Source organism: Hydra viridissima, unplaced genomic scaffold (assembly GCF_058129835.1).
Source record: "Hydra viridissima isolate aposymbiotic clone 2 unplaced genomic scaffold, HvirCarnegie_v1 scaffold_21, whole genome shotgun sequence".
Lineage (NCBI taxonomy): Eukaryota > Metazoa > Cnidaria > Hydrozoa > Anthoathecata > Hydridae > Hydra > Hydra viridissima.
Genome location: NW_028324320.1, coordinates 429779 through 443930, shown reverse-complemented (window position 1 = coordinate 443930; position 14152 = coordinate 429779). Strand labels below are relative to the sequence as shown.

General features: G+C 20.3%; 2 protein-coding genes across 13 annotated transcripts in view; one reads left to right on the top strand and one right to left on the bottom strand.

Annotated features, from left to right (window-relative positions):
• The window catches only part of LOC149876384 (uncharacterized), a 264010-nt gene that overhangs the window by 13415 nt on the left and 236443 nt on the right, over positions 1-14152 (bottom strand). The window contains exon 7 of one of the 3 annotated variants that reach the window (XM_090075449.1): positions 2024-2335. The exons of the other annotated variants lie outside the window; for them this stretch is intronic. Within the exon in view, the coding sequence (XP_089931575.1) occupies positions 2329-2335 (7 nt within the window). The 3' untranslated portion in view covers positions 2024-2328. Of the gene's footprint in view, positions 1-2023; positions 2336-14152 lie in introns of those variants that run through there. 3 annotated transcript variants of the gene reach the window in all.
• The window catches only part of LOC149876386 (uncharacterized), a 195896-nt gene that overhangs the window by 134752 nt on the left and 46992 nt on the right, over positions 1-14152 (top strand). The window lies entirely within an intron of this gene.

Sequence of the window (14152 nt, the reverse complement as noted above, 5' to 3'; positions counted from 1 at the left end):
TGATAAACATCTCTATAGAAAAAAAATAAATATTATAATAAAATTTTTATATAAATTATTCCAAGAAACCCATTAAAGTATTAATACTACTAAATATATCAGATTTAAACAAATTAATTGATTTTATTTGTTTAGTTGAAAGTATATTTATAATATCTTCATATTTTTTTATATCATCTCTAGTTTTAATTATATTATTAAAAACATTAGTTAAATTATTTAATTTGTCTACGAAAAATGCTACACCTGCTAAAAATAAGTGTCTATTTTTTTCATCATCTAAATCAGATGATATATATTTAATATGATTAGTTTTTACTAGTTTTTCACAAAATTCACTAATATTAATATTATTATTAGACTGAAGATATTGATAGACAACATTATTAGTATTTATTTTATCTTCAATATATGGAAATGAATATAAACTTAGAAAATTTAAAAGTTTTGCTTTATAATCATTAACATTATTTTTACATTGATTAGATAAAATATTAATATTAATTTGGTTTTCAACGTAATCAGTCATTATTTGATATTTTTTAAAATATAATTAATAATAGTATATTTTAAATATAATAATATAATTTCAAATTTATCTGCTTGTTATTTTATTTGAATTATATATTTAATAAAATTAAAAAAAGAATGAGTAAGTTTGAAAATAATGATTATTATGCTTTAGTAAGAAAAGGTACAGAATGTATATCTAATTGTAATAATTTATTAATAGCAAGTAGGTATCGTAATGAAAAAATTAAAGATTTAAAAGAAACTAATGGTTTAGATGTTTGCGGACCACAAAAATACTATCATGTATATAAATGCAGTACTCCAACTTTATGGATAGAAATAAATAATTTTGTATGTGACTTACAAAATAAAATTAAAGATCCAGATAATAATGAATTATGTTTAAAAACATATATAGATACTAATTATCTATTTTATTATATATTATGTGTTATAGACAAAAATATAAAAACCAAAATTGAATCAAATTATAAATCACATAAAAAAATAAATATATTAGATGTTGACAAAGATAATAATTATTTAAATAAAGATTTTATTAATGTATATATAAATTATGATAATATGTTTGATGCATTAAAAAATACACATATTAATTATATAAGTTATATGGTAAATATGCTTAAAAATTTAAAAAAACATAATATCGAAAAAGATAATTATTCAAATCCAATTAAAATTAAAATTATATTGATAAATTTAGCTATATATATATATCAAGAATTAAGTATAGATATAAATTCATTAGTAGAACAATTAAGTGAAGATATAGCTTTTAAAAATTATTTGTTAGACGCTGGTAAACTAGAAAATAATAACTTAACTATTTGCTCAAAAATTAATGACTTAAATATTCAACTAAGTAATAATAAAAAAAGTTTAATGGATAAAATAAAAACACTTATAAACACAATTGAAAAATTTGTAAAAATTATAAATAGCGAAAGTTATGAAGATAATGAATTTATAACTGATATTATAGTATGTATTAATAATGCAGTAAAAAGTTTAAAAATAGATTAATTTAAACAACAAAAAAAAATATATAATATTATTATTTTTAATTAATCACTGTTTAGTAAAAAAAAATTAAAAAATGTATTAATTTAAACATATATATAATAATTACATTAAAAAAATTTAAAAATATATTTTAATTTAAATAAATAAAAAAAAATATAATGTAAAATATTTATATATTTTTTTCTAGTCATGATAAATTCTTTTTTGAGTGCAATTAATAGGATCCGCCATATCTAATTTTATTTTTGTTAATGTCTGATTATCTAACCATTCTTTCTGTTGACTCCAAGTAAAATTCGGAGATCCATAATGTAAAGTCATATCTTGCAATTTACAAGAACCATGTATTTTCCATAAATCATTATAGCAGTTTAATCCACGCTTGTTAGGCTCTTCGCCGCAGTAACCAGTAATATTCAATTTAGGTCTAATAAATTCGGGTATTAAATTAACATCAGTAATAATATTATTGTGATAAATATAATAAACTATAATAAAAATAACAATAGCTAATACTGTTAATACTAATATTGTATATAATATATCCATTGTTTTATTTTGTTATATAGAAAAAAAAATAATAATAGCTTAGTATTAGTTTTAAATTTATTATATATATAATTTATTGTGTTTTACTTTTACTATAAGAAAAAGAAACATAATTATTTTTAATTTTTTTCTGTTTCTTCTTCTGTTTCTTCTTGAGAATTAGGAGCAACTGATGGAGGAGGAGATAGCATTAATAATAAATTATTATCTTCAACTAAATTTTCAGCATCTAAATCAATATCAGATACAGTAATATTAATATCTTCTTCATTTGTATATGACATAATTTAATTATTTATTTTTTTTTATATAATATTTATATAATCAAATTTATACTGTTAAAATTAATAATTATATAAATTTGAATTTTATTTTTATAATTAAAAATAATTACATATATATTAAACAAATAATTATGTAATTATAATAACACATTACGGGATAAAACTAATGCTTCCATCAATTTATATTTAATTATAATAAATTGGTGGACATATAAAAAGAATAATTACAGATAAAAAATAAAAGATAATAATGAAATATAAAGAGTGATAAAGCTAGTAATTTATTTGGAAATATGTTTATTAGTTAATAAAATATAGCGTAATATAAGTGTTAAATAGAATCACGTAATTAATTTATATTAATTATTATTATTTTTTTTTTGCTAAAAAATATTTTCACTTAAATTTAAACAAAAAAAAATAATTAAATTAGTGTTATTTTAATAGATAAAATAAATTAATAATATTTTATATTTGCGCTAAAATTATAATAAAGAAAAAAAATAATTTAATTAGTAGTTTTAACAGATAAATAAATTATAATATTTAATATTTTTTACATTTTTTTCTAGAAAAAAAATTCATAGATATAAAGTTTATTTTAATAATATGTTTTTAATAATATAAATTAACAATAATATATTTTAATAATATGTTTTAATAATATAATTTAACAATAATATATTTATTTTTTAATTAAATAAAATATCTAATTTTTAAAATAAAGTTGATACTAAAACGTATCAAATAATTTGCTTTAAATAATAAAGCAGTAAATAAGTTAATTAATACTGTAATAAAATCTAATAAGTAAATAAGTTAATTAATACTGTAATAAAATCTAATAAGTAAATAAGTTAATTAATACTGTAATAAAATCTAATGAGTAAATAAGTTAATTAATACTGTAATAAAATCTAATGAGTAAATAAGTTAATTAATACTATAATAAAATCTAATAAGTAAATAAGTTAATTAATACTATAGTTAATTACAGTATTTAGCCAAAAGAAAAAAGATTTATTAACTCATATTTACGAAATTGCCAAGCAAGAAAAAGGTGTTTGTTTTAACTGCAGAACTCCAATTAGAATTGCAGAAGATAATAAGATGTTTCCTATGATCTTTAAATATGTTCTAAATAATAATACTAAATATGATTTATATCCTTATATGGTATATCAAACTTTAATGCGAACTTCTGAAGATGATTTTAAAAAATATTTTCCAAATACTCCCGAGCCTAAAAAATTGTGCAATACTTTAACGCTTATTAGTGGTATTCCAATGCGGCTAGACTCTATATCTGTTATTACTAATAAACCAGAGCCTAATGAAATTACAACTGCTTATAATCTGCTGCTAAAATATACAGCTGAATGTGGCAAAGATTTTAAATTATCTCCAACGCAAGAATTAACAGAAGAAATAAAAAAAAATCAAGATGCTGTACTGTATTTAATATATTCTATAGTTAATGGTAAAGTTAATATTGGGCCGGATTATGCTAAAAATGACACTATTAAAAGTATAATATCTTTTATTGATAGAAAATCCACTGAAGGTGGTATAGCAAATATATCAGGTAAAGATGGCCCCGTTAGAGGTGGTATTTTAGCTAAAAGAATACATAATATAGGTAGATTAGTCGCTACATGCGACAATACACTTAAATTTGGATATGTAAAACTACCAGAAAATTTAATGAAAAATCTATATACAATAGAAGTATATAATGAATTTAACATGATTAGATTAAACTCGCTATATATTAATGGCGCGAAATTTCCTGGAGCAGAATATATTATAAGATCTTCTGATAATAGTAAATTATACTGCGATGAAGTAAATAAAACTTACGTGCCGCAAATTGGTGATATTATAAAACGTAATATATGTGGCGGCGATTTAGTTATAGTAGGTAGAGCTCCAACACTAATGCCTTATAATGTATCTGCATATAAAATATCAAATGAATTTAATACACTTGGAGATTCTTTATGTATTAAATCCTCTGAATATAAAAAATTAAAAGATGGTGATTTTGATGGCGACGAAAGTTCAGTAATAGCGCCGCGTAATATGAACGGCCAAGCAGAATTATCTATGTTAATGAAAACCCAAAATATAATTACTACTGTAAAAAACGGCGATGTGCAACTAGGTATTGATTGTAATTCACTAATTGGTGCGTCTTTATTAACGCAAGATACTAATATTAGTATAGATAAATTAAATTGGTTAATTTGCTCTATACCGGGTATATATCAGAAAAAATATATAGAATTAATGGATAAAGTTATAACACCTAATAGAATATTCACTGGACGACAAGTTGTATCTTTGTTTTTACCTTATGGTCTTTATTATACTAAAGCGTCTTCATTTTATGATAAAAAACTAGAAGAAGTAATGAATTATACTGAAGAAGAAAAATTAGTTGTATTTAAAAATGGTTATATGATTAGTGGTGTACTAGATAATGATACTATAGGATGTATGTCTAATAATTCTTTATTTAGAGCAACTTTAGAGTGCGTAGGAGCAAAAAGAACATTAAAAATAATGCATTCTCTTAATACTTTGTTTATGAGATATTTATGTAATACTGATTTTACTTTATCAATGAAAGATATTTCACTTAATCAAGTAGCTTATGATTTTATTAATGCTAATATAAGAATTAAAGAAGAAGAAATTAAAGAACAGAATAAAAGATTTTATGCTGGTGAAATTGTTGCTAATTATAATGAAACAGCTTATAAAACATTAAGAAAAAATATATTTAGTATGCTTAAACCTGCAGATGAAAATTTCCGACATACTATAAATGGTATAGAAAATTTTAGACATAATAATTTAATTAGATGTGGCTTAGCAATCGATGGTAATGTAGTTAAAACAGCATTAAAATTAGGTACAGATAATGGCCCGCCAATTTATAAAGGAGGCCCTATTGATTATCAATTTGGGCGTCCATCGCGGCATACAAAGAAAAATAATTTAGATTTAGATTCTTGTTATTCTGGTGGAAATTATACTATGGGTGTACCAGTTTTATCTGTTATTATAACTACTATTATTAGAATAATGGCATTAGTGCAGCGAATTAATGGTACAGCAAGTGCTGGTACAATAAGAAGAGATTTAATGAATGCTTTATCTATTTATATTTTAAATAATCACGGCCATGTTGTATATGGTGACTATATTGCAACAGTGTATCATTCTAGTTTATGTTATGGTCATGATGGCTTAGCAGTAAATAAAATAATGTCACCTAATATTTTTAGCAAATTTATTAAAATGCCAATAGAAAAGATTTATAATGCTTATTTTCATCTGGACACTGGCAGCGAAAAATTGCTAGATTATGCTAAAGATAATTGGGCATTATTTAAACCACTAGTAGAAGATTTAAAAGAAAATATAATTCTGCTTAGCAAAGGCGGCTTAATAGATTCAGGTTATTATATGAAAATATCTGTGCCGTTTTCTATAGAACATAGAATAGATTTAGATGCAAAATTTTCGCTAGAAAATGCTGAAGCTAATTTCCTTATAGCGGCTGATTGTATAAATAAAATTAATAATGTTTATATTAACGAAATTAATCATGTTAAAGATGATTTTATTGTTAAAAGCAAACTTAGAGTGGTTATTATGTATTTACTGTTTTCGTTTTCGCCAAATATGCTTGGCAAAATAAATAAAGATAAAATAAAAGCTATTACTGAAGATATATATTTTAAATATATAGATGCTATTGAACGCCCAGGAACAGCAGTAGGAATGATAGCGGCGTCAAATCAATCTAGAACAATGGTGCAAAATAGTCTTGACGCGCCAAAAAAACAAGCAGATAATACTATAATAGAAGATGAAAAAACACATAATAGAATTATGTTTCCAAAAGGAATTCTCACTGGAGCTAATATATATATAGCGCCGCTTTTAGAAGAATACCATAATAGCGATATTAAAAACGATATAATAAATAAAATAATAGAAGATAATTTATCTAATTATATAGATACTGTTAATATACGCAATGTAAAAATTAATGATCCAGATGTATTAAATCAAATAAATAAAAAAAATATAAATAATGAAAATTTAGCAAATTTGTATATAACTATAAGTTTAGTAAGATCGCAATTAATTAAAAAGAATGTTAAATTAGCTGATATAATAGAAAAAATAGAAGACTTTAACACGGGTATTTTAGTTGCAGAGAAAAAAAATACAGATTATAATAAAGTTACGCATAAATCAATTATAATACTGTTTTTTACTAATGCAGCCGCTGAAGCTTTATTCGCTAATGTAACAAATGATATGATTAAAGTATCTGTAACAAATTTAACTGATTCTATTATTATTAAAGGATATCCGCATATAATAAATGCCGATGTTGTTTACAATACAATATGGGTAGAAAACGCCAATAAAGAACTAGAATCTAAAGTAGTGCCTTATATTAAAATATTAGCAGATAATATATATGGTGTATTAAATTTAAAATATATAGATCTTAGATATTTATGCTCCGAAAATCCAAATATTTCGCTAAAAATGAATGGTTTAAATTCTGCTAGAGTATCGACTATGTTAATGCTAATGAAAATAGCCAAAACTCATATATCACATATAATGCAAACAATAGATGTATTATTTTATAAAGGTTATGCTATTACCTGCAAATCATCAGGATTCTCAAAAAGAATACCCAATTCGACGCTAATATCAGCTGTTAGTTCTGACCCTAAGGGAAAAATAATAATAGCCGCAAAAGCAAAGAAAGAAGTACCAATATCAGATATAATGTCGCGCCTATTTATGGGGCAAAATTTAGAAATTGGCACCAGTTATTGTAAATTATATTTTAATAATAACTAATTTGATTTTAGAAATATAAATAAAAAAAAATGTTTATAGTCGAATGTTTACTAATAAATATATTATCAACTATTGTAGCTTTTACTGTTTTAGACGAAACTATTATATTTTCATTAATTTATATTAATAATAATTATTTTAATGATAGTTATAATAAATATAGAAATATAGATATCGAATGTGGTAATGATGATAGTATTAATATTAAAATCTATAAAGATTTAAAAAATATTTTAAATTATTTAGCTATTTATTATATGTTTATAATTATATTTAATATTGTTATATATAAAAATATATATATTTATTTATTTAAAACCGATTTTTACTACGATTTTATTAAATTATATATATTAGCTTTAATGATTATAACAAATTTTAATCAATTACATATGAATTTTATAAAATTTTCAATATTACTACTTGAAAGTAATATAACATACACTACAGCTATAATATTTTTAAATATAATACTAGGATCTATTAGATTTATCTGCTATTATTAAATTATAATATAAATATATATTTTTTTTCTATGTTTGTAAATTTAAGCAGAAAAAAAATATTTAAATATTTCTTTTATATAATTAAAAAATTTATTAATATTTTTTATTGTTATTATTTTTAAATTTACTGCTAAAAATTGAGAAAATTTATTTTACTTACTATAGAGCAAAGATAAAAACATTATTAATTTATTTATTCTGTTTATTTATATAATTTTTTTTTGAATTTAATCGTTTTTTATATAAATTATTATTAGTAAAATTTTCTTCTAATTTAAAATTACTATTATATGGCGCAACAGGAAAATCATCATTACGATAAGAAAATTTACTATAAATAGTATCAATAGTAATTAAGTTTTCATTTTCTATTATATTCATTTTTATTATATTTGTTTATATTAAATTAAAATATATAAAAATCAAATATATAAAAATCAAATATATAAAAATTAAATATATTTTTTCGCTATATAGTTTTTGTAAATCAAACAAAAAAAATATATTTTTAATTATATAATATATTTTTTTTTTGTTTTATTTAATTATATTTACATTTTAATTAATTAAGTAATTTTTTAATAATTCTTTAATAATTTTATTATAAAGTATTTTATTAGCACTATTATCATCGTTATTATCACTTTCATTGTGTTTATATAAATACGTTTTTACTAAATTTTTTCCTATAATTTTGCTAAATACTGAATTAAGAGCTTCATCTACACTACATATATCTTTTTTATTATTAATAGCTTTTAAAAACGCCACTCTAAGTATAAAGTCTATATTGCTATAATAAGATTTAAGATTTTTATTTTTACTATTATATTCAATAATATTTTTTGTTAATATCAAATACTCATAAATACTATTAAATTCATTTATTTCAATAAAATTAGTATTATTATTATTTATATTTTTATTTGCTGTTATTTCATATATAGTTTCATTCAAACTATTACCATATATTTGAATTAATATTTTTTCGTATTCAGCGGCATTATCTTTATTATTATTATGCAATTCAATCATTGATTTATCAATAACAATAATCATTTCAAGTAGAGATTTATTATTATTATTATATTTTACTATTTTTTCTGGATATGATGAAAATTGTATAGATAATACGCATGAATGTAAAAACATTTCTTCATCTGTAATAAAAATTCCTTTTAATGATTTTTTAGTATTATATTTAATTTTATTCAAGAATGTCGACCAAAAAATTCTGCTATTATTATTTTTCAATGAGTATAATATAATAGGAGTCCATATTTTCTGTACATATGAATTAATTTCATTTGTTGATTTTGTACAAATACGCAAACTATATATAGAAATAGTTTCATCATTTATTCTAAAATCAAAATCTTTTTTACAGTTTATTTGCTTTAATATATTAATAATATTAATAGAAGATGTTGGTCTTAGAGCGTTATTTAAAATTTTCTTACTAAAATGAGCTTTAGTCATTAAATCTATTAATGATATTTTTTCATTTGCTTCAGTACGTGAAGGATATACATCATTAATAAATAACTCATTATTATATATATTATATAGAACTTTATCATTACTGCCAAAATATAAATACATATTATTTAAATAAATTTTAATATTATTTATTTGATCTTTGTTAGCAGATTTGTTCGCAGAAGTATTTGCTGAAAACATTAACTTTATTTTACATTTATTTAAACATTCTTTTTCCAAAATATTTTCTAAATCAGATTTAATATTCATTATATATTTTTCATTAACCATTATAATTAATATAATTCTTTGTTTACTAATATTTGTTCTTTCTATACAATCACATTGAAAACTAATTTCTTTTTTATACAATTCTTCACTAAAATAGTTTTTAATTATATCGCTTTTACTATTAATATCATTATTATAATTCATTGAAAATTTAAATTCCATAATTAATAACGAATATCCATTTTCTTTGTCTAAAACAGATTTAGAGTATATTCCAGTATTTATATACTGAGGTAAATTATTAACACTATTCCAGTAATATTGGTTGTTATTACTATTAGTAATTTTTCTAATAATATCATAATGAATATTATTATATATTGAAAATGAACTACTATTAATGTATTTATTTAATATTTTTAATTCGCCAATATATACTGTAATATTATTTATCTTATTAATATCTATAATAGTATTATTTTCTAATTTATATATTAACATAGAAGCTTTATTATTACTCTTATCATTTGGATTAACATGATCTATAGTTAATATAATTAATTCTTGCACTAGTAAATATAAATAATACATATCACAGCTAATTAGATTGAAGTTGCATTTATCATCTTGTATAAATCTTACTATTTCTCTCGCTAATTTATATTCATTAGTATTATTAACTGTAACAGAATTTATGATTTTTCTGCTAATATCTTTTAAAAGTGTAAGTTTAATATTTTCCGATTTAAATACATTTTTAACTTCAACTAACAAAATACATCTAGTTGGAACAATAGTCCATGAATCCTTGTATACATTTTCAGTGGTATATAGAATAACAAAACATTCTGTTATTTCATTTTTATAATCGGATTTTAAAATATTATTTAAAGACGTTTTTATTTCTTTAATTGCTAAATCTATTCGTTTAATTTTATCATTTAAATTAATTTCAGTATCATTATCTTCAATATTAAAATATAACTCGAATGTTTTATCTTGCTTATAAGGCAGATAATGCATAAATAAAGTCGATATTATAGATCCGTTATTTATATGATTTGCTACATATTTTATTAAATTATATAATTTTTTATTTTGAGAAGTATTATTTGTATATTTTTTATCATTAAATACATTATATTTATTATCTTTAATAGTCTTTTCGTCATACATAAAGTAAAAAACTTTGTTAATTATTACCTGATTAATAGGAGTATATGCGATTTTATTAATATATTCTTGTGAAAATTCATTTATTATAAGAGTATTTATACACTCGAAAGTATATTCTTTTAATTCAACTTTAAAAAATGATTTTAATGAAGGAAATTCTTTAATAGAGTTATTATACATATCATTAACAAAAATCTTAAAATTTTCTAATGTTTTATCATTTTCGCAAATAAATAACTGAATATAAGTAAATGTCCCATTTTCTCCAATTAATGCGTAATTTAAATAAAATATTTCTTTATTTTCTACTTTGTATTCGCTAATAGCTTTTTTAATATATTCTATATCAAACTGTTTATCAACAGATACATTCTGAGTATTAACACTATTATAAGAGAATTCAATGCATTTAACTAATTCATTATCATTAGTTGCAGTTGTTGAAATAGACATTTTATTTTTGTTAATTTCTTTTAATTTATTAAAAAGACTCATTAAATTTTAAATTTAACTTAGTTTAAATATTTATATTAAAAATCAAATTCATATATAGTAACATTTTCTTTCTTTCTTGCAGAATTAGAAAAAAAATATAATATATAATATGTAATTTATTTATAATAAATTTTTAAATATTACTTCTAATTTATTACATATCTCTTTCTCTAATGTCTTTGAATATTCGTTATATATATTATCATTAGTGTTAAATTTAAATTTAGATAATATACATTCAGCGAAGAATGAAATTAATGTATTAAAATTTTTATCGTATGCTTCTATTAAATTTTCATTATATAATTTAGACTTTTCATCTATATAACCTATATTGAATTTTTTAACATTGTGATCATTTTCTATATTTTTTACTCCATAGTAAAAATTATCAAAATCATAATATAAATTACTAATAGTTATTTCTTTATTTAATTCTAATTTTATTAAAATGTCATTTAAGCAAAATAATAATGATTTATCTGATTTTGTAACAGAAAATAACTCATCAAGAGAATTAATATATATTATTTCTTTATTATCATTTAAATTAGACGGATTAAGATTTAAATAATCATCAATATTATTTTTTTTATCTAATTTTATATAAAATTCATTATTATGTAATATATCTTCTATAATAATTTTAGCGGCATTTTTTAAATTATCTTTGTTTTTTTCTATTATGTTATTTAAAATTTCCATATTTGTAATATAATTACGATTTGTATTTATATTTTTTTTATTTTTTATCGCAACTATAACTTGAGATAATAAACAATCAGCATTATAATCAGATTTATAAATATTACTATAAAGATAATAGTTATAAATAGTTGAATTATTATTATCTTGTGATACTAATAAATATCTATTCATTTTATATAATTAATTTATAAATATTATAATATATTTTAATTTATATTAAATAATTTCAAATTAATTAAAAAAAAAATATAATACTTTTTTACTATATTTCTGCTTGCAGAGAGTAAGATAATATAGAAAAATAATATCGTGTTATTTTTTTCTCTAGAAAAAAAATATTTATATATAATTATAATAGTATGTATATATTAATATTTATATAAAGTTTTCAAACTCTCTAACATAAGTTAAAAATTCATTTTTCTTATTTTTATTTGGATTCCTTGCTATATCTTTTTCTATTTTAAATACATTTGTTATTAATATTTTAATAAAAATTGGCAAGTAAGATGCAATTATCCATAATCTAAATATAGGTGTATTTACTAATGAAAACTGCCTAGTAGCTGCTTCATGATAAAACGTTTCCGAAAATACTATTTGTTTTTTCTTGTCGCCTAAACCAACTAACTGTCTATGTTTTAAATAATATTTATTTATTTTATCTTTTTCTTTTAAATGAATTTTAAGCCTAGTTTTTTCCAAATCGCTCATTTGATTATATTGATTTTCATTATATTTCGCTGTAATTTCACTTGTCGAATATACACTAGGTAAATATTTATGATTATCGTAAAATAAATCTTGCTCAGCTATTGCAGTATAATCTGAAATATTTCTAATGTTACTATCATCTGTTTTATACTTAACTATATGTTTCCAAACTTTAGGATAAATTTTATTTAAAATAGTAGACAGAAATTTATTTTCTGTTTCAGCATTATATAAGCCAGTAATAGTCTTTTGAAAATCATATAAGAATTCATTATAATTAATATGAGACAATGGATCTTTAATTAACTTAGATATTATTCCATATTTATCTTTGAATACTTTTTGCACTTCATTGTTTATATCAGCATCATCATATGTTAATTGCTCTGTTGATGATATTTTTGCTGATTTATTCGGCTGTGGAAAATTTTTAGATAAATTTTTACTTAATTTGTATAACATATTATTTATTATATTATACATTGTATTAGATCTATTAAGAATTGACACTAATGGGACAGATAACATTAAACCAATTTCAGGCTTAATTGGTGGAAATAAACCATTTCTCACTATAACTGCGCATATATTATCTGATAATAAATTCTTTTTATTATCTAAATTTAATAAATCTTCTTTCTTTTTCTTTGTAAAAATTATATTTAGCAGAGAAGAATTTACAAAACTGTTTTTATTTTTGTCTTTAGTATTAACAGCTGTCATTAATCTATTTATATCGCTAAACTCAGATTCAAACATTGGTGATAAATGTGTATAATAGCTCACATCTGATATAAATAATCCGGGAGTATAATTATTAAGCATTAAAGCGTTAGAATTAATTGGTTTAAACTGAAGACTATAATGATTATCATTTTTATTATATATATCATCATTTTTTCTATCATCATTAATTAAATAACTATAACTATCATCTAATAAATTAATACGTGGTAATGACATTATTCCTGTGCCATAAGTATTATTGCTATATAGATAATTTAATTTTGCTTTATATGATATATTAAAGCTTTTTAATATATCATTTACTGTAGAATTTAGCAGATTTTTATCTATGTAATTAATATTTTTTATATATTTCTGATATAATACTAATGTTTTATTAATAAATTCTGCTTTATTGAATGATTCGATTTTTTTATTATTTGTAAAATATAATATTAAGCCTAGTAATACATTTCTTTTCCATAATAATTCTAAATCACTAGATGATGAGACACTTGTTATATTAGAATATTCTTTCAATTTAAACATTTCATTGTTTGCATGAATATAAGGTTTATCTTCAATTGATGGAACAGAAAAAGCTTTATATATTTTTTCTAAGTCCGTTCCTGTAGGCATTTTTCTTGTCAATACAGGTGTTGTTAATGCTAAATAGTAATTTGTATTACATTTTGTTTCATACAATTCAGGAAGAACATCCTTTTTAAATGGATTACAATATTCTTTAACATATTTAGAATGAGGTATTAAATCGTCAATCAAAGTAGGTATTGCTAAAGATAACAGTTTATTATTATTTTCTACGTT